Source organism: Rana temporaria, chromosome 3 (assembly GCF_905171775.1).
Source record: "Rana temporaria chromosome 3, aRanTem1.1, whole genome shotgun sequence".
Taxonomy (NCBI): domain Eukaryota; kingdom Metazoa; phylum Chordata; class Amphibia; order Anura; family Ranidae; genus Rana; species Rana temporaria.
Window position 1 is genome coordinate 486,137,420 of NC_053491.1, and position 21,390 is coordinate 486,158,809.

The 21,390-nt window shown below is 46.9% G+C and overlaps 1 protein-coding gene across 2 annotated transcripts in view; it reads left to right on the forward strand.

Annotated features, from left to right (window-relative positions):
• Positions 1-4,415: 4,415 nt before the first annotated feature.
• LOC120933741 (CD209 antigen-like protein C) overlaps positions 4,416-21,390 on the forward strand; it is an 83,382-nt gene continuing 66,407 nt past the window's right edge. The window contains exons 1-3 of one of the 2 annotated variants that reach the window (XM_040347114.1): positions 4,416-4,599; positions 7,848-7,928; positions 15,566-15,676. In XM_040347114.1, the coding sequence (XP_040203048.1) occupies positions 4,566-4,599; positions 7,848-7,928; positions 15,566-15,676 (226 nt within the window). In that variant the 5' untranslated portion in view covers positions 4,416-4,565. The remainder of the gene's footprint in view (positions 4,600-7,847; positions 7,929-15,565; positions 15,677-21,390) is intronic. The other variant, XM_040347115.1, reaches the window with a different exon arrangement.

Genomic DNA, 21,390 nt, shown 5'->3' on the forward strand with positions numbered 1-21,390 from the left:
ATCCCTGGTAGTCCAGTGTGGGCATCCTCTGGGGGGCTGCGCTGATAATCGATTAGCGCAAACCCCCGTCAGAGAAGCAGCCGATCGTCTCTCCTCTACTCGCGTCTGACAGACGCAAGTGAGGAAAAGCCGATTACCAGCTTTTCCTGTTTACTTCGTGATCAGCCGTAATTGGACACGGCAGACCACGTGGTAAAGAGTCTTTGTCGGAGACTCTTTACCTAGATCGGTGTTGCGGGGTGTCAGACTGACACCCTGCAACAACGATCGCCGCGATGCGTGCCCCCCGGGGGAGCGCAGCGACTCAATATCCTGAAGACGTCATATGACATCCAGTCAGGATATTAAAACCACTTTGCCGCCGTCATTCTGTAATAGGGCGGGCGGCAAGTGGTTAATAAAACACATGGCCACTCATTAAAATTAGAAGAAAAGAGATTCAACCTTAAACTACGTTGTCAGGTCACCTGTGGCCAGGCGACAAGTGCACCCCGTTGGGGTCCGGGATGCACCACAGGGTGGTGAACCCTATAGCCGACTGCTGCAAGCAGGAACGAAGTGTGAACCCAAGATCACCCAGGGCGCGGAGTCTAAGACCCAGTTTTGTATTCACCAGGGCCCCTGATGGTGGGGATGGTCTAGGCCGCAACTGGATCCAGGTCGCGTCCCCGAGATTCCCTAGGTCACGCTCCGCAGGGAGAGAAGGGAAGCAGCCAGCAGGACAAACGGTGGTGATGGGTAGGCCGAGGTCAGGGTAACAGGCAGACAAGGATAACCGTGGGACAGGCAAATGGTCAGGGTAACAGGCAGACAAGGATAACCGTGGGACAGGCAAATGGTCAGGGGCACAGGCAGACAAGGATAACCGTGGGACAGGCAAATGGTCAGGGGCAAAGGCAAACAGCAGAAGTCAGGAACAAGCCAAAACGGTACACGGAAAGATGATCATAGCACACTGGAAACAGGAACTAGCAAACTACACTGTTGGAAAAGCACTGCAGACCTGTAGAGCAACAGTTAATAAAGACTTCCTGGGCTGGCCTGGGTGGGGCCATACAGGAAGAGGAAGTGATAAAAAGGGAGCCAGAACAGAGTCAGGCCTCTACTGAACATATACAACAACAATATAAATTCTTTCAACGTTTCACCTTTTATCATTGACCATTATCAATCAGTAGGTTGTATATAAACGTCTGGGGAGGTCAGGGGAGACATTGGGGGTCTAATAGACCTCTGATATCTCCATAAAGAGAACCTGTCACCTGCCATTGCTCTAACATAGGGTGTTTCTAGCAGTTAAATGCCCCACAGATGCTCAATAGGTTTTAGCTCCCCAGTGCCGGCAGCACTCATGCAGCCCCAGACCATGACACCCCCACCACCATGCTTGACCGTAGACAAGACACACTTGTCTTTGTCCTCCTCCCCTGGTTTCCGCCACACACGCTTGTCACCATCTGAACCAAATAAGTTTATCTTGGTCTCATCAGACCACAGGACATGGTTCCAGTAATCCATGTCCTCAGCAAACTGTTTGTGGGCTTTCTAGTGCATCATCTTTCGAAGAGGCTTCCTTCTGGGACGACAGCCATGCAGACCAATTTGATGCAGTGTGCGGCGTATGGTCTGAGCACTGAAAGGCTGACCACCCACTCCTTCACCCTCTGCAGCAATGCTGGCAGCACTCATGCATCTATTTCCCAAAGACAACCTCTGGATATGACCCTGAGCACGTGACCTCAACTACTTTGGTGGACCATGGTGAGGCCTGTTTTGCGTGGAACCTGCCCTGTTATACCGCTGTATAGTTTTGGCCACCATGCTGGCAAGATACCCTCCCCATGTTGAAGGCATTTGGTCTGTTATGACAGGGAGTTCACATTCAACCCCACCTGTTTATCTAGCCAGGCTGATATCTCCTCTCTCCACTCCATCATCCACCATGATTGGTGTCTCCACTGTTACTTACCCTGAGAAGCCCCCCAACAAGACCAGTGTAAGTGATGGTCCACTCTTGAACAAACATTTCATGTCCAGCTCTAATGTTATTTTTGATGCACACCAATGTATTATAAACCAATCAGAGTCCAGAAAAGTCAAGTATGTGGTGAAGAGACCCTTGTCCTCATCAACATGGGAGCAATATGCTTTGCCAGGCGGTCCTCCCTGGAAAGGTACTGTACCCTCCCCATTATGAGGGCATTGGCCTGTTATGACAGGGAGTTCAAATTCAACCCCCTCTTTCTTATCCAGGCAGGCTGATATTTCCTCTCTCCACTCCATTGTCCACCATGATAAGTGTCTCCTCCATCACTCATAATGAGAAGCCTCCCCCCGCAAAAAGACCAGTGTAAATGATGGTCTAATCTTGAACAAATTCATGTCCAGCTCTAATGTTATTGTTGATGCACACCAATGTATTATAAACCAATCAGAGTCCAGAACTAAGTTGGAGATGTGGTGAAGAGACCCTTGTCCTCATCAACACGAAAGCAAGATATTTTGCCAGGGGGTCCTCCCTGGCAAGGTACCCTCCCCATGTTGAGGACAATTGGTCTTTTATGACAGGGAGTTTACATTCACACCCACCTTCCCTTTCCTAGCCAGCCAGGGTGATATCTATTCTCTCCACTCCATTGTCCACCATCATAAGTGTCTCCTCCATCACTCACCCTGAGAAGCCTCCCCCCAAGAAGACCGGTGTAAGTGATGGTCCACTTTTGAATGAACAATTTATGTCCAGGTCTAATGTTATTTTTAAAGCATGCTAATGTATTATAAACCAATAAGTTGGGGAAGTGGTGAAGAGACCATTGTCCTCATCAACATGGAAACAAGATGCTCTGCCAGAGGGTCTTTCCTGGCAAGGCACCCTCCCCATGTTGAGGGCATTTTACCTATCATGACAGGGAGTTCACATACAACCACCCCTTCTTATCCAGCCAGGCTGATATCTCCTCTCTCCATTCCATCGTCCACCATGATTGGCGTCTCCTCTGTCAATTACCCTGCAAAGCCCCCCTAGAAGAAGACCAGTGTAGGTGACGGATGGTCTACTCTTGAACAAACTATTCATGTCCAGCTCTAATGTTATTTTTAATGCACACCAATGTATTATAAACCAATCAGAGTCCAGAACTAAGTCAGGGAAGTGGTGAAGAGACCCTTGTCCTCATCAACATGGAAACAAGATACTTTGCCAGGGGGTCCTCCTTGGCAAGGTACCCTCCCCATGTTTAGGACATTTTGCCTATTATGACAGGGAGTTCACATACAAACCCCCCCATCTTATCCAGCCAGGCTGATATCTCCTCTCTCCATTCCATCGTCCACCATGTGTCACGTACCTGGTGATGGGAGCCCGATGTGCAGGGAGCGGCCTCTCGTAAGCCTCCGACTCAGGAGCCCCTGATAGAGTGGACAGGGGATCAAGTGTACAGAGGGGCACAAGTGCCTGGTAGTAGGCTGAGTAGTTTGCTGGAAGCAGAAGCAGGATGAAGCACTGAGGTCCTGGCAGGAAGCTGGCAGCAGGCTGGAAGCAACGGAGGCACTTGTGGAGCAGGAAGCAACAGGTCAGGCAAGCCGGGTCAACACAGATGAGCAGATCAGAGCCAAAGCAAAGTCCAAAAGGGGTAGTCAAGGTTCAGGCCGGGTCGGTATAACAGGCGAGCAAAGACAGAGCCAGGGGTTAAGCAGGTGCGGAGGTCAGACGTAGCCAGGGTCAGAGGCAGGTTGCAAACAAGAGAGGTCAGAGGAAGCCGGGTCAGGTAATCAGGAACAGCAAATACACAGGTGCAGATTATCCAGTTAAACGCTGTAGACAGGACAGCAAGTTGGTGAGGGATCAGGTTGTTTATATAGGGAATCCTTGGCGCCAAACACTGTCAACGTGCGCGCGCACCCAGTGTAAGTGATGGTCCACTCTTGAACAAGACCAGTGTAAGTGATGGTCCACTCTTGAACAAACAATTCATGTCCAGCTCTAATGTTATTTTTGAAGCACACCAATGTATTATAAACCAATCAGAGTTAAGAACTAAGTCAGAGATGTGGTGAAGAGACCCTTGTCCTCATCAAGATGGGAGCAAAATACTTTGCCAGGGGTTCCTCCCTGGCAAGATACCCTCCTCATTTCTAGGGCATTTGACCTGTTATGACAGGGAGTCCACATACAACCCCCCTTCTCCTCTCTCCACTCCATCATCTGTCGTTTACCCTGAGAAGCCCCCCCCCCCCCCCCCCAGAAGACCAGTGTAAATGATGGTCCACTCTTGAACAAACAATTAATGTCCAGCTCTAATGTTATTTTTTTGATGGTAAGTAATGCACACCAATGTATTATTAACCAATCAGAACCCACTATATCCTGTTCATGTACAGTAATGATATACAGAACCCTACAGAACTCCACACACTTCCCCTTCATTGTGGCGTTTGTAAGTTCCTAAAATGTGAATTCAGAATGAGGCAACATCTTCCTATAGGAAGACTATAAATGAGGCAACAGCAGATGTTGGAGACGCAGATCGCACAGAACACGGAATTGAGCTTGTTCACAGCGTGCCATGAGGGGGACTGAAAATCTGGAGATGGAGCCAGGTAGGTGGTGGACTTGATAATTGATAAGTATTGAGGAAGACAGGAACCCTGAGAAAATATTATTTAGTATTCTTCACCACTTACCGTCTCCCACCCGAAAACTGCCCTATGGAGCCGAGCGATATTTAAATTTCTGCTATAGACCTGTTCAGCAATAACTGTGTCATTACCTAAGATATCAAAGTTGTATATATATATTGCTTTAAAGGGAAAATGCAACTTTCTTTGTGTGATATTTTATATATCTTATGCAACAAAAGAAACAAAACGAAAAAATACACACTTTTTTTTCCTTTTTTGGCCAGTGTTAGTTTTATATATATATATATATATATATATATATATATATATATATATATATATATATATATATATATATATATATATATTACATAAATGGAGTATTTGTAATGTTGTATGGTGGCAGCAATAGCCCATTAGTTGGAGTGTGTATTGATTTTATTTTTTGATTTATTTTTTTCTTACATTAGTCCAGGGCGTGGGTTTTTTTTCCTATTTTTTTGTTGTAAAAAAAAAAGTATTACTTTAGGTAAAAATCTAAAATGTTATTCTACAAATTGCCCTGTTTAAAATGACAGGAAATTATGGGCCAGATTCACAAAGGGGATACGACGGTGTATCTCCTGATACGCCGTCGTATCTCTGTTTCTATCTATGCGGCTGATCCATAGAATCAGTTACGCATAGATAGCCATAAGATCTGACAGGTGTAATTGTTTTACACTGTCGGATCTTAGGATGCAATACCGCGGCCGCCGCTGGGGGGAGTTTGTGTCGTAAACCAGCGTCGGGTATGCAAATTAGGAGTAACGACGATCCACGATGGATTTTCGCGTTCGCTACGTCGCCGCTAGTCTAGTTTCCCGTCGCAAAGTTAGTCGTTATTTGACCTGCCTTAACTTTACACAGCAATCGTATTGCTGTATAAAGTATGGCCTTTCGTTCCCGCGTCGAAATTTAAAAATGAACGTCGTTTGCGTAAGCCGTCCGGGAATACGGAATTATGCTACACGCGTCGCCGTTCGAAAAAATGACGTCACTGCGCGCAAAGCACAACGGAAATTGCGAAACGGAGCATGCGCAGTAGGTCCGGCGCGGGAGCGCGCCTAATTTAAATGGCACACGCCCATTTGAATTGGCCCGCCTTGCGCCGGACGTATTTACGATACACCGCCGCAAGTTTCCAGGTAAGTGCTTTGTGGATCGGGCACTAAAACTGGAAACTTGCGGCGGTGTAACGTAAACGGGTTACGTTACACGGCAGCAAATGTATGTGAATCTGGCCCTATGTTTCTGGTACAGAGAAAAGCAAAGTAATTTACACTTAAGAAGTGTTTTTTGTTTTTTTTTATGTTGTACTTTAAAAAAAAAAATAGGATGTTAAAAAAATTAAAAATAAATTAAGTTTACATTCTAAAGGTTTATAAAATAGAAAAACAAGCAGAATTGTTAAATAATAGGCTGAAGAGAGAAGGGAAAGTAGGTGAATGATAGGCAATTAGGGTAGAATAAGTGTTAATACAAGTAAAAAAAAAAAAAAAAAAAAATACTTTTTTATGTGTCACATTATTTTAACAGCATCTGCAGATGGAAGAAACAGGGTAGCTTCATAAGTAACTGTAACTTCCCAATTCTCTAATTTGTGTCTAAACAATGTCACTTTGTATGTCTCTATCTCCTGTCTGATCAATGTTTATAAACAATGTTACTTTGTATCTCTCTATCTCCCGTCTGATCAATGTTTATAAACAATGTTACTTTGTATTTCTCTATCTCCTGTCTGAACATTTTTATTTTATATTGGCGTAACTGGGCAATTTTTTCCTTTTTAGCACTGAACTACTTTAACTGCCAATTGCACGGTCATGTAACACTGTACTCAAATTACATTTATATCATTTATTTTTTACACAAATATAGCTTTCTTTTGGTGGTATTTAACCACCACTGTTAAACATAGTGAACATATCCCCCTTATGTATTTATACATGGAGATCATATCCCCCCTTATGTATTTATACATGGAGATCATATCCCCCTTATGTATTTATACATGGAGTTTAAATCCCCCCTTATGTATTTATACATGGAGATCATATCCCCCCCTTATGTATTTATACATGGAGATCATATCCCCCCCTTATGTATTTAGACATGGAGATCTTATCCCCCCCTTATGTATTTATACATGGAGATCATATTCCCCCTTATGTATTTATACATGGAGATCATATCCCCCCCTATGTATTTATACATGGAGATCATACCCCCCTTATGTATTATACATGGAGATCATATCCCCCCCCTATGTATTTATACATGGAGATCATATCCCCCCCTATGTATTTATACATGGAGATCATACCCCCCTTATGTATTATACATGGAGATCATATCCCCCCCTTATGTATTTATACATGGAGATCATATCCCCCCTTATGTATTTATACATGGAGATCATATCCCTCTTATGAATTTATACATGGAGATCATATCCCCCCCCTTATGTATTTATACATGGAGAACATATTCCCCCTTATGTATTTATACATGGAGATCATATCCCCCCCTTATGTATTTATACATGGAGATCATATCCCCCCCTTATGTATTTATACATGGAGATCATATCCCCCCTTATGTATTTATACATGGAGATCATATCCCCCCTATGTATTTATACATGGAGATCATATCCCCCCCTTATGTATTTATACATGGAGATCATATCCCGCCTTATGTATTTATACATGGAGATCATATCCCCCCTATGTATTTATACATGGTGATCATATCCCCCCCTTATGTATTTGTACATGGAGATCATATCCCCCTTATTTATTTATACATGGAGATCATATCCCCCCCTTATGTATTTGTACATGGAGATCATATCCCCCTTATGTATTTATACATGGAGATCATATCCCCCCTTATGTATTTATACATGGAGATCATATCCCCCCTTATGTATTTATACATGGAGATCATATCCCCCCTTATGTATTTATACATGGAGATCATATCCCCCCTTATGTATTTATACATGGAGATCATATCCCCCCTTATGTATTTATACATGGAGATCATATCCCCCCCTTATGTATTTATACATGGAGATCATAAGAAGAATTACATTCACAGAGCTCCATTACCCCCCCCCCCCATTACCCCCCCCCCCCCCCGGAATTTTAGGTTTTCATATGAAGGTCTCTTTTCCTCTACAGATCAACTTTGTGAGGACAATATTTATGCCAACACATGTGATCTCGATGTACGGAGGACGAGGAATAGGTCAACAGCCAAAGGTAAGTTATTATAACGAGGGGTATCCTCTTCATCTATTATAGACAGCTGAGGATCCGAGTCTTCATTTATAGGACCCATGTAATACTAATACTGATATACTGGATCTATAACCCAGAGCAACCAATCAGATATCACCTCTTACTATATCTGTATAGAGGTAATTAAAGCCAGAATCTCATTGGTTGTCCTGCTTCGGTATAAATGTCGCTTCTAAATACAATGGCCCAGATTCAAGAAGCACTTGCGCCCGCGCAACCATAGGTTGCGCGGCGCAAGTGCTTACTTGCTCCGGTGTAACGAGTGCTCCTGATTCAGGAACCTCGTTACACGGACTGCAGCCTAGGATCTGACAGACATAAGCCTCCTTATGCCTTCATATCTCAGGCTGCATTCTTGCGTTGGCCGCTAGGGGGCGCGGCCATTGTGATCGGCGTATAGTATGCAAATTGCATACTACCACCGATTCACAAAAGTTGCGCGGGCCCTGCGCACGCAAGGTACGGAGTTTCCGTACGGCGACTTTAGCGCAAGGTTGCTCCTGCTAATAGCAGGGGCATCCAATGCTAAAGTATAGCCACCCTTCCCGCTCGTGAAATTTAAATTTCACGTCGTTTACGTAAGTGATTCGTGAATGGCGCTGGACGCCATTCACGTTCACTTAGAAGCAAATGACGTCCTTGCGACGTCATTTGCCGCAATGCACGTCGGGAAAGTTTCCCGACGGAGCATGCGCTGTTCGCTCGGCGCGGGAGCGCGCCTAATTTAAATGATTCCCGCCCCCGGCGGGATCATTTACATTAGGCGCCCTTACGCAGGGCTAATTAGCATAGCGCCCGCGCAATTTACGGAGCTACTGCTCCGTGAATCGCTGGGCAAATCGAAATATTTGCGTGGGCGCAGAGAAAAATCTTTGCTCTTTGCCCACGCAAATATTGCTCCAATCTACCTGAATCTGGGCCAATGTATATGATATACTGTAATAGGACGTGATATATGCTGTAGATATATAGAGGTAGATTCACGTAGGACTTACGCCGACGTATCTTCTTATACGCCACGTAAGTCTACAGATGCCCCGTCGTATCTATGCGCCGTATTCTTGAAATCAGATACGCCTGAATTCTGGCTCCATCCGACCGACGTTAGTCTCCTACGCCGTCGTATCTTGGGTGCATATTTACGCTGGCCGCTAGGGGCGTTTCCATTGATTTACGCGTCGAATATGTAATTGACCTAGATACGCCAATTCACGAATGTACTTGCGGCCGTCGCAGTAAGCTACGCCGTTTACGTAAGGCGTACGTCCGACGTAAAGTTATCCCACCTAAAGCAAGGGTATGGACGTCGGAACAGCCGCCGGATTTTACGTTGTTTACGTAAGTCGTACGTGAATGGGGCTGGGCGTAGGTTACGTTCACGTCGTACGCATTGAGCCGTTGAATCTTAGGGAGTAAATGCGACGTGATTCTGAGCATGCGCGCGCATGCGCCGTTCGTTCGGCCATTCATTTACATGGGGTCGCGGTTAATTTGAATACAACACGCCCACTACCTTCCAAATTTGAATTAGGCGGGCTTACGCCGGCCCATCTACGCTACGCCGCCGTAACTTAGGGAGCAAGCGCTTTGTGAATACTGCTCTTGCCTCTCAGAGTTACGTCGGCGCAGCGCATATGAGATGCGCTACGCCCGCTCAACGATACGCCGAGCTACCTGAATCTAGCTCATAGAGTTATAGTAGAAGATAATTATATGATATAATAGGATGTGATATAGACATGTACCATTTTCGTTTCGGTCCGAATATAAATTCGGATGAATTTTTAGTTATTCGAATGTATCCGAATCTCCAAATTAAATAATGAATTTCGATGAAATTTGTTAAATTTCATTTCGAAATATTTGTTTTCTAACAAATTCCAAATTTTCAGAGCGATTCAAATTTGGATCGGCCTTAAAATGATCGACCAACTCGAATTCTGTGTAAAGTATAGCTGTTTTTTTTTTAAAGAAGTGGGTCGGGAAGCCAGAGCTGACATGTCCTTAACACCCGATGACTCATCAGCTGTCAGCGGGATTTCCCCACTGACAGATGAATGCAAACAAAAGAATGCCGGCTGTGGAAAAATGCAAGAAAAAAAGCCCCTCAAAGCACTTTGTCCCCATGCTGATGGGGACAAGGGCCTCATCCCCACAACCTTGGCTGGTGGTTGTGGGGGTTTGCGGGCAGGGGGGTTATCGGTTGGAATCCCCCTTTAAAAAGGGGGGCCAATGTGAAAACTTATGGGGTACACAGTACCCCTACTGATTCTCCAAAAAAAGTGTAAAAAGTAAATAAAAACACAATACACGTTTTTGATAAGTCCTTTATTAAAAAAAATCAAAAATCTTAACAAATGTCCCCTGGTGTAGATACATAGGGCCAGATCCACATATAATTGGATAGGCGCAGCTTATCAGAGATACGCTACGCCGCCGTATCTTACCTGGCTTTAAGTCAAATCCAGGAAGATTTTGTGCCGTAAGTTACGGCGGCGTAGTGTATTTCTGGCGGCGGAATTCAAATCGGCGGGTAGGGGGCGTGGTTCATTTAAATGAAGCGCGTCCCCGCGCCGATTGAACTGCGCATTCTCAGTTTCAAAATTTCCCGCCGTGCTTTGCGCGAAATGACGTCGCAACGACGTAATTTTTTGAACCTATCCCTATTCACGGACGACTTACGCGAATAAAAAAATTCAAATTTCGACGCAGGAACGACGGCCATACTTTAACATGGCAAATCTATCTATACGCCGCAAAATAGCAGCTTTAACTATACGCCGTGAAAAGCTGACTAGAGACGACGTAAGAGAATGCGACGGCAGCGCGTACGTTCGTGGATCGTCGGAAAAAGCTAATTTGCATACCCGACGCGGAAAACAACGCAAACTCCACCCAGCGGGCGCCGAAGTATTGCACCTACGATCCGAAGGCGTACGGAGACGTACGCCTGTCGGATCGAACCCAGAAGCCGTCGTATCTTGGTTTGAGGATTCAAACTAAAGATACGACGCGGGTAATTTGAAAGTAAGCCGGCGTATCAGTAGATACGCCGGCGTACTCGCTATGTGGATCTGGCCCAAAGCCAATCATGACACCTGCCACTATTGCCAACCTGGAAAAAAAAAACTCTCCGGTCACAATGAACACTCCCAGGGCATTGGGTTCCTGGGGCATGCGGGGTGGATGACAACACAAGGTGGCGGGGTTATCCAATGACATCACCAGGGGGCCCCGCCCCTTAGTTATTAAGGAACTGTCAGACAGCAGAAGCCTTCATTTTGGTCGGTGGTAGCAGTGAGCATCGTGATTGATGTTTTTTTTAAAAAGGTTGTAAACCCTGGTAAAAAAACAAAACAAAAAATGAAAACAAAAAACCTGTAAGATAAAGGCATAATGAGCTAATATGCATAAAGGACTTTTCAAAAACTGTTGTGTTTTTATTTACTTTTTACACTTTTGGTGAATGAGTAGGGGTTCTATGTACCCTTTACTCATTAACATGGTGGGGAGGGGGGTTAGGGCAGGACCTAGAGGCCCCCTTTTTGAAGGGGGCTTTCAGATTGCGATAAGTCATTCCCACACCCCCACAACCAGTGCCGATCCTAGGCAGGCTGCATGGGGTGCTCCGCACCCAGGCGCCACAGAGGTGGGGACGCCGAAGCTCCAAGTGCTCCCCTCCCTCCTCCTTGTCTGTGTCCAGAGGCAGAGCGCATGTAACGGGTGCTGCGGTTCCCCATCCCGCTTGCTCTCTCCGCTGGCAACTGACAAGAGTGCATACCTCCGGCTGTCCCCGAAACACGTTCCGGCACTAGGCTCCACTAATTAATTATGTCCGGTGTGCATGGAGCAGTCTCCTGTCTGCCCCGCCCCCTCTGCGTGTGTTGGCTCTTCTCCCATAGGCGGTGTGATGAGAGGCTTCTGGGTTGGCCGTAGCTGCTGCCAATCATCCCGTGCACTCCCAGAAATGCTCTCCGAGTGTCACCCTCCAAGTAACCAAAGATGCCACGTATGCCCCACCCCCTGTAATGTGCTTCTGCTCCCAGCGTGCCCGAGTTACAGGGATCTATTGGACAAGTACTGATCTATGGGGACACCTGATGTGGCGGGCTCTGATGGGGACACCTGCTGTGGGGGGGCTCTGATGGGGGACACCTGCTGTGGGGGGCTCTGATGGGGGGAAACTGCTGTGGGGGGGCTCTGATGGGCGGCAACTGCTGGGGGGCTCTGATGGGGGACACCTGCTGTGGGGGGCTCTGATGGGGGACACTAATGAAGACTTCTTAGGGGAGCATCTCTGTGTTTGAGTCGTAGCCATAGAAACATGTGTAAAGGGGAGGAGTTAGAAAGATGACCACGCCCATGTGGGGGCGCCAGAAATATTTCTGCACCCAGGCGTCTGTGACCCTAGGATCGGCCCTGCCCACAACCACCGGATCAGGGTTGAGAGAAAGAGGCCCTTGACCACATCAACAGCGGCAGAATGTAAACAAAACAAATGGCGGTCCACCCGAAATCCATACCAGACTCCTAGGTCTGGTATGGATTTAAAAGGAAACCCCACACCAATATTTAAAAACAACGGCATGGGTGCCTCCCAAAATCCATACTAGACCTTTATCCCAGCATGCAGCCTGACAGGCCAAGGAAGGAGGGGATAAGCGAGCTCCACCCTACTCCTGAACCATACCAGGCCACATTCCCTCAACATAGGCAGGGTGCTTTGGGGCTGGAGGGGGCTCTGCCAGGATAGGGTTGGGGTCTGCAGGAAGGCCGCTTATGAAAATCAGGGAGCCCCCTTTAACAAGGGGGCACCCATAACCCAGGCTCACCCCCCATATGAATGAGTATGGGGTACATTGCACCACCGCCGACCCAAAAAAAGAAAAAAACTCTGGTCACGACGAAGGCTCCCGCCGTCTGACAGCTCTTAGATAACTAAGGAGTGGGGCCACCAGCTAAAGTCACTGGGTGACCCTGCCCCCTGTGATATCATCGACATGCTGGGTCAATGACATCACAAGAGGGCGGGTCGGCAGTAGCGACGGGCATCCTTATTGATGTTGGATCTACTTCTGGGGAACCCCTTGTTAAAGGGGGCTTCTGGATTCCAGTAAGTACCCCCCCCGCCGCACCACAACCACATGCCAGGGATGTGGGGAAGAGGTCCTTGTCCCCATCAACGTGATGACAAGGTGCTTTGGGGGGGGCACCCCTGCCACAAAGCACCCCCCCATGTTGAAGGCATGAGGCCTGCCATGGTTCAGGAGGGGGTGGAATTCACGTTTTCCCCCGTTTCCTGGCCTACCAAGCTGCATACTCAGGTAAGGGTCTGGTATGAATTTTGGAGAGGGTCCCATTTGGCGTGGGGTTCCCCTTAAAATTCAAATCAGACCCCTATCCGAGTATGCAGCTCAACAGGCCAGGAAAGGGGGTACAAGCGAATCCCAGAGTGGGGTCCCCCTTAATCCATACCAGGGCCTTTGGATCTGGTATGGATTTTAAGGGGAACCCCACACCAATTTTTTTTTAATGCGTGGGGTGCCCCTAAAATACATACCAGACTCTTACCTGAGCATGCAGCCTGGCAAGCCAAGAAAGGGGGCACCCCAAAACACCTTTTCCCCATGTTGATGGAGACAAAGGCCTCTTCCACACAACCCTGGCTGTAGGGTTTTGCGGGCAGGGGGCTTTTCGGAATCTGGAAGCCCTCTTCAGCAAGGGGGCCCCCAGATCCTGGCCCCTGCTATCTGACAGTTCTTAAATAACCAAAGGGCAGGGCCACCCGCCCCCAGTGACCCCTTTTGACATCACAGACCCAACATGCCCCAGACCATGAGGCGGGGTCACCCAGTGATGTCATTGTATGGCCCCGCCCCTTAGTTGTTTAAGAACTGTCAGACGGTGGGGAGCCTTTGTTGGGACTGAAAGCCTATGTGATTGACTATGGATCTATGTCGGTGGACATTTATTTTGATTTTTGTTTTTTTTAATAAGGGAATTTTTAAAAACTTGTGTTGTGTTTTTATTTACATTTTACACTTTTTTTGTTGAATGAGTAGGGGTACTATGTATCCCTACTCATTCACATGGGGGGGAGAGCTGGGGGACCCCTTTTTAAAGGGGGCTTCCAGATTTCAATAAGCCCCCCACCCGCAGACCCCCACAACCACAGCCAGGGCTGTGAGGAAGAGGCTCTTGTCTTCACCAACATGGGGACAAGGTGCTAGGGGGGGCAGAGCCCCTCTGCCCCAAAGCACCCCCCCATGTTAAGAGCTTGTGACCTGGCATGGTTCAGGAGGAGGCGCTTGTTCCCCCCTTTCCTTGTCTGCCAGGCTGCATGCTCAGATAAGAGTCTGGTAAGGATCCCGCAGGGGACCCCACACCGTTTTTTAGTTTTGGCGTTGGGAATGGATCCTCTAAAAATCCATTCCAGATCCGAAGGGCCTGGTATGGAGTGGGGGGGCCTGGTGTGGAGCGAGGGGGCCTGGTATGGAGTGAGGGGGCCTGGTATGGAGTGAGGGGGCTTGGTATGGAGTGAGGGGGCCTGGTATGGAGTGAGGGGGCCTGGTATGGAATGAATTTTTCATTGCCAGCATTCTTTTGTTTACATTTCAGCTGTCAGTAGGGAAAAAAAAACCCGTTGGCGGCTGATGAGATCCGAATTTGAATTGTTCTAAAAATGTGGAATTTGTTAGAAAATTGATCAATGAATCAAAATTAGACAAAACAAAACGGATCAACGCAACAAAGCTGGCAACATAACAAATGTATCACAAATAAAACAAATCTTTCCGTTCTGCACATGTCTAATGATATAAAGATATAAACAGTTACAGCGGAACTTCAGATTGCGAGTAACGCGGTTAACGAGCGTTTTGCAATACGAGCGCTGTATTTTAAAAAAACGTGACTCGGTTTGCGAGTGTTGTCTCGCACACCGAGCAAGATTCAGGCCAAAGCGTGTGCAGTACCGCTTTTGGCCTGAGGTGGGGGGGGCCTCGGAGCCGAGCAGAGCCGAACGTCGGCAATCCCAGGTGATCCGTGCCGTTCGGTAATGCACGGAAAAGCCAGAGGACAGCATAGCTGACCTCTGCAAATCTCGGGTAGGAAGCCTTTCCGAGGTTTGCCGACGTGTCCTCGGGCCTTTTCAGCCGCTTCCGAAGATCTCCGGCGCCCCCCCCCCCCCGCCTCTAGCCGCATGCGGTATTGCATCCCATTGAAGTCAATTTTTGTTTCTATTGACTTCAATGGGAAAACTCGCTTTGATATGCAAGTACTTTGGATTACGAGCATTCTCCCGGAACAGATTATGCTGGTAATCCGAGGTTCTACCGTATAGTAGAAGATTATTATATGATATAATAAGATGTAATATACTGTAGATATGTAGTAAAAGATCCATAAATCAGCAGAATATCACATCAATGTCACATTCAGTCAGCAGAATAACCTCATATTAAAGGTTTGTATGGTGAGGTGGAGCACACAGATGATCCGGGGGGAATATAAAATGTCTTTATGTGAGATAAGAATTCTGGAGGATTATTATACCGTCTGATACACTCAGAATTACTCTCTATCCTCTCTGTCTGTAGAGATTCTGGCTGTCAGGAGTAGGAAGTACCGGGTGATACTGATCCTGGGGGTCCTCCTTATATTGGCTTTCCTAATTTTGTTCATCCTCACCGGTGTCCTCTTCAATCACTGTGAGTATCTCTATTATACTGTAATTATCATTTAAATTCTTGTTATTGCATTAAAAAGAAAGGACAAGTGTCTACCAGAATATTAGTTTAACCACTTGCCATCCTGCGGCCGACTATTTACGGCCACAAGGTGGCTCTGATCTGCCGGGAGGCCGTCAATATACGGCCTCCGGCCGCGCGCCACAGGAGGGCGCACGTGCGCGCCAAGTCACACAGGTGCCAATGCGCGTGCCTGGCAGCCGCGATGTCCGCCAGGCTCCCGTGATCGGCAGTCACAGAGCCAGGGACGTGGAGCTCTGTGTGTGTAAACACAGAGCTCCACGTCCTGTTAGGGAGAGAGGAGACCGATGGTGTGACCCTTGTACATAGGGACAACCATCAGTCACCTCCCCCATTCAGTCCCCTCCCCCAGGGCTGGACTGGGACAGAAATTTGGCCCTGGACTTCATCCAGACTGGCCCACTTTGACAGGTCTCTCCCATGGCGGCCGGACAACTCCCGCACCCCCCGGCCACCCAAGCCCCCTCTCCCCCTTCACTAGCCACTAGCCGTTCTACTTTATTAGAATAGAACGGCTGGTACTGGTACTCTTATAGGCAGTACCAGTGGGGAAGCTAGACATCAATTCACCCGGGGCAAATAATCAGTTTGGTGCCCCCCCCTTATGGGACAAGATTAGGAAGAAGTGTGAAACTCCCAGGCCATAGCTGTTGAATCAGCTGTCTGTCCCCTCCCCCCATGCTCCTCTGTCGTCGTCCCTGCTCCTCTGCTCATCCCCCTGCTTCTTTGTTCCCCCCAGGTGAGCGCTGCGGGGAGGGAGAGACAGAGAAGCGGAGGGGGGCGGCGGTCTGCTGTCACTGAAGCCGGCCCACTGAGCCATCGGCCCACCGGGAAACTCCCTGTAGTCCCAATGGCCAGTCCATCCCTGCCCTCCCCCCCACAGTAAGAATCACTCCCAGGGTACATATTTAACCCCTATTGTTAACCCCTTCCCTGCCAGTCACATTTATACAGTAATCAGTGCATTTTTATAGCACTGATTGCTGTATAAATGTGAATGGTCCCAAAAATGTATAAAAAGTGTCCGATGTGTCCGCCATAATGTCGCAGTCGTGACAAAAATCACAGATCATTACTAGTATCCAAGGCATATTTCAGGTAATTAAATATGAATATATTGGAATTTAAGAAAAAAACGAAATTAGTATTTTGCTTTCCTTTAAGTGCAATGGGCCAGATCCACAGAGCAAGTAAGCCGGTGTATCTACTGATACGCCGGCGTACTATCAAATTTGCCGCATCGTATCTTTAGTTTGAATCCTCAAACCAAGATACAACGGCATCTGGGTTAGATCCGACAGGTGTACGGCCTCGTACGCCTTCGGATCTAAGATGCAATACTTCGGCGTCCGCTGGGTGGCGTTCACGTTGTTTTCCGTGTCGGGTATGCAAATTAGCTATTTCCGACGATCCACGAACGTACGAGCGGCCGGCGCATTTTTTTACGGCGTCTCTAGTCGTTTTTTTCCGGCGTATAGTTAAAGCTGGTATTTCGTCGCGTATAGTTAGACTTGCCATGTTAAGTATGGCCGCCGTTCCCGCGTCAAAATTTTAATTTTTTATTTTTTTTGCGTAAGTCGTGCGTGAATCGGGATGGACGTAATTCATGTCTAAGTTAAAAAAAATGCACGGCAGGAAATTTAGAAACGAAGCATGCGCAGTACGTTTGGCGCGGGAACGCGCCTAATTTAAATGATCCACGCCCCCTACCCGGATCATTTGAATTAGGCGGGCTTGCGCTGGGGAATTTACGATACGCCGCCGCAACTTTACAGGCAAATGCTTTGTGAATCAAGCACTTGCCCATAAAACTTGCGGCGGTGTAACATAAATGCGATACGTTACGCCGCCGCGATTCTACGTGAATCTGGCCCAATGTTTTTAAAGTTAGTGACAGGATCGGTAACTTTATTTCTGTCACAAGGAGGCTGACAAGCTCTTGGACAGATTGTACAAGTGATCGGGTGACCTAGTAAATGGGTTAAAAATGGGGAAGTCACCTAAAATGTGACCTCTGTTTTAAGCAGTAAGAACCAAAAAAGGGAAATGTCTGAACTTCTCCTTCAGAGGCAGCTAATCACAGCGGTCACATGATCAGACACATCACCCCTCCCCCTAGACTTAAAGCCGAGTTCCACCCAAAAATTGAACTTTCGCTTTTCCGGAATTCCTTCCCCCCCTCCGGTGTCACATTTGCCACCTTTCAGGGGGGGAGGGGGGAGCAGATACCTGTCTCGATGGGAATAGCATTAAAACTTTTATAGTCTTCAAGTAGGTAACAAAATAAATATTCCACTGGAGATAAAATCGATGTAGCTACATCGGGCCAGATTCACGTAGATGGGCGTACTTTTGGGCGGGCGTAACGTATTTGATTTACGTTACGCCGCCGCAAGTTTTTCAGGCAAGTGCTTTATTCACAAAGCACTTGCCTGTAAAGTTGCGGCGGCGTAGCGTAAAACACCCGGCGGAATTCAAATTCGGCTGGTAGGGGGCTTGTTTCATTTAAATGAAGCGCGTCCCCGCACCGAACGAACTGCGCATGCGCCGTCCCTAAAAAATCCCAGCGTGCATTGCTCTAAATGAGGTCGCAAGGACGTCATTGGTTTTGACGTGGACGTAAATGGCGTCCAGCCCCATTCACAGACGAATTACGTGAACGACGTAACATTTCAAAATTTCGACGCGGAAACGACGGCCATACTTAACATAGGATACGCCACCTAGGGGGCAGCTTTATCTTTACGCCGGTGTATTGTCACAGTTTGCTGCCTATCGTACAATGCTCCGGAAGTCACGTGGCGGCCAACTGCGCATGCGCGATGCGTTCCAAACGCAAATGCGATGCGTTCCAACGGATTCACGACAGTACACACCAGTGAAACCTCGGTCGGCATCCAGGCTCTTTCCTTAACATCCCCGTGGATTGGAGGATGTTAAAAAAAGAGCCAGGAGGCCGAGCGAGCGGAGCGAGCCGTCCGAGCGAAGCGAGGACGTGAGGCCGACTGGCCACTTTCCTCTAAATCCACGTCGCCCTGAATGCCGGGTTCGCTGGTGTGTACTGCCGTAAATCCATTGGAACGCATCGCACTTGCGTTTGGAACGCATCGCGCATGCGCAGTTGGCCGCCACGTGACTTCCGCAGCATTCTACGATAGGCAGCAAACTGTGACACTACACCGGCATAGCTCTTACAGAAACAGCGTATCTTTACTGCGACGGGCAAGCGTACGTTCGTGAATCGGCGTATCTACTAATTTGCATATTTTACGCCGAACTCAATGGAAGCGCCACCTAGCGGCCAGCGGAAATATTGCACCCTAAGATACGACAGTGCAGGCCGTCGTATCTTAGGTAGGTTTAAGTGTATCTCAGTTTGAGCATACACTTAAACATGCGACAGGCTTAGATTGCGAGTTACGTCGGTGTATCTACTGATACGCCGGCATAACCCTTTGTGAATCTGCGCGAGAGCCCGTAGCTATACGTCGGCTCTCTCGCAGGCCACTAGGCTCGCCCACGACTCCCGTGCACGTGCCCGGCACCTGCGATTGCTCGTTACAGAGCGGGGACCGGGAGCTGTGTGTGTAAACACACAGCTTCCGGTCCTGTCAGGGGGGGAAATGCTGATATTCTGTTCATACAATGTGAGGCCACCCCCCTACAGTTAGAACACACCCAGGGAACATACTTAACCCCTTCCCCGCCCCCTAGTGTTAACCCCTTCACTGCCAGTGGCATTTTTATAGTAATCCAATGCATTTTTATAGCACTGATCGCTATAAAAATGCCAATGGTCCCAAAAATGTGTCAGAAGTGTCCGGCATAATGTCGCAGTACCGAAAAAAAAATCACTGATCGCCACCATTACTAGTAAAAAAAAAATATTAATAAAAATGCCATAAAAATACTCCCTATTTTGTAAACGCTAAGGCCCAGATTCACAAAGAGGCGCCTATCTTTAGGCGGGCGTAGCGTATCTCAGATACACTACGCCGCCGTAAATTAGAGCGGCAGGTCCCGTATTCAGAAACATCTTCCGCTCTAAGTTAAGGCGGGGTAGTGTATCTGATACGGCGTAAGCCCGCCTAATTCAAACTAGGCTGGTAGGGGGCGTGTTGTATGTAAATGTTTTGTGACCCCCCACGCGAATGGCGCTTTTATCGAACGGCGCATGCGCGCGCATGCTCAGTATCACGTTGAATTTTCAAATTAAATTACGTCCGCTCAATGAATAGTCGACGTGAACGTAACTTACGTCCAGTCCTGTCCGTGACGTCACCGGATCTCCGACGGAACTCCCTAAAGGTCCAGAAGCCGGCGGAGAGGTGAGTACCAATCAAAAGAATTTTGATCGATCAAAAAAATTAAAGATTAATCGAGGAATAATAGGTATGTAGAAAAAGACAATAAGTCTTAGACTGAGAGAGATTGGACTTTGTAGGCACCAAACTTTAAGATTATAAATATTTTAATTTAGAAAATACAAAACATAGATATACAGGACAATTGCTCTAAATAATAAGAAAAAAGGAAAAAAGTGGACAATAGAATACACAAAAGAGCTCAAATCCGATCACTTTCTGAAGACACCGCTATTAGCCACAGGGCTGGATGTATGGGATACACTAGAAGCGCTGGGTGGCGTTGTAACTTCGAAAGATGGTACAGGATGAGTTCTGATTAAAATAGGGTTCAGCTCGACATGTTTCGCGACGTCGTCGCTTCTTCGGGAGCTTCTGGGTATTAAAAGACAATATAGTGTTGTCATTAGATGTACATATATACAAAGGTACAAACAATATTATGTATAAGGCATTCATAAACATACATAAAGGCCTCTGAGCAATTAGAAATGCATGTATCCATGACTATAATACTCACCGATAAACGGTGCTTAGTAAGTTTGAAGAATGCTCAACAGCGTCCAAGATGCAAATTGTAATCAGACCATTCACCTTGTGGGGTGGAGTCTGGTACTATAGGTCATACCCACATTCACCATACACCGTTGGGCAGTGTAGAACTAGTTGGGGTATCTATAAGTAAATGGTAAACAACAGGTAATAAGTACAAAGCTAATTGGGACCATGAAAAATGAATGGAAAAAGAAAAAACTATAAGTATGTGTGAATGACAGGAGCCACTATGTGTGGGTAAGTATAAAATGATCAAAAGAGTGGTATAACCAACTGAATTTTTTAGTCAGCATCCATCCTGAAAAATATTCAGTGGACTAGAATGTCAATTATGGCAGTATGTCAAACACACACAAAACCGGGATCCCATATTCTATAGTTCACCGTATCAATTAGTAGGTTGGTGAATAAAGAAGAATAAAGTTTTACTGGTATTACATACCTTATAAGGAAGTATAATAACCTGGGCGTGAATGGAACAGTTCAAAGGGCCAAAAGAACGCACAATTGTGAGGACAACAGGTGGAAGAATGTCCGCAAAAGTCCTCTCCTAAATGCAAAAAGCCAAGGAATATATAATATAATATCAATCCAAAATTAAATAAAAAGAAATGTATACTGCGTGAAATTTGCCATAGAAAAAGGCTCCATAATAGAAGACACTATAATCTCAATTTGAGACTTTTATAATCAAAAATGTATTAACGCACTGAAGTCTTTTACCTTAGTTGGCAA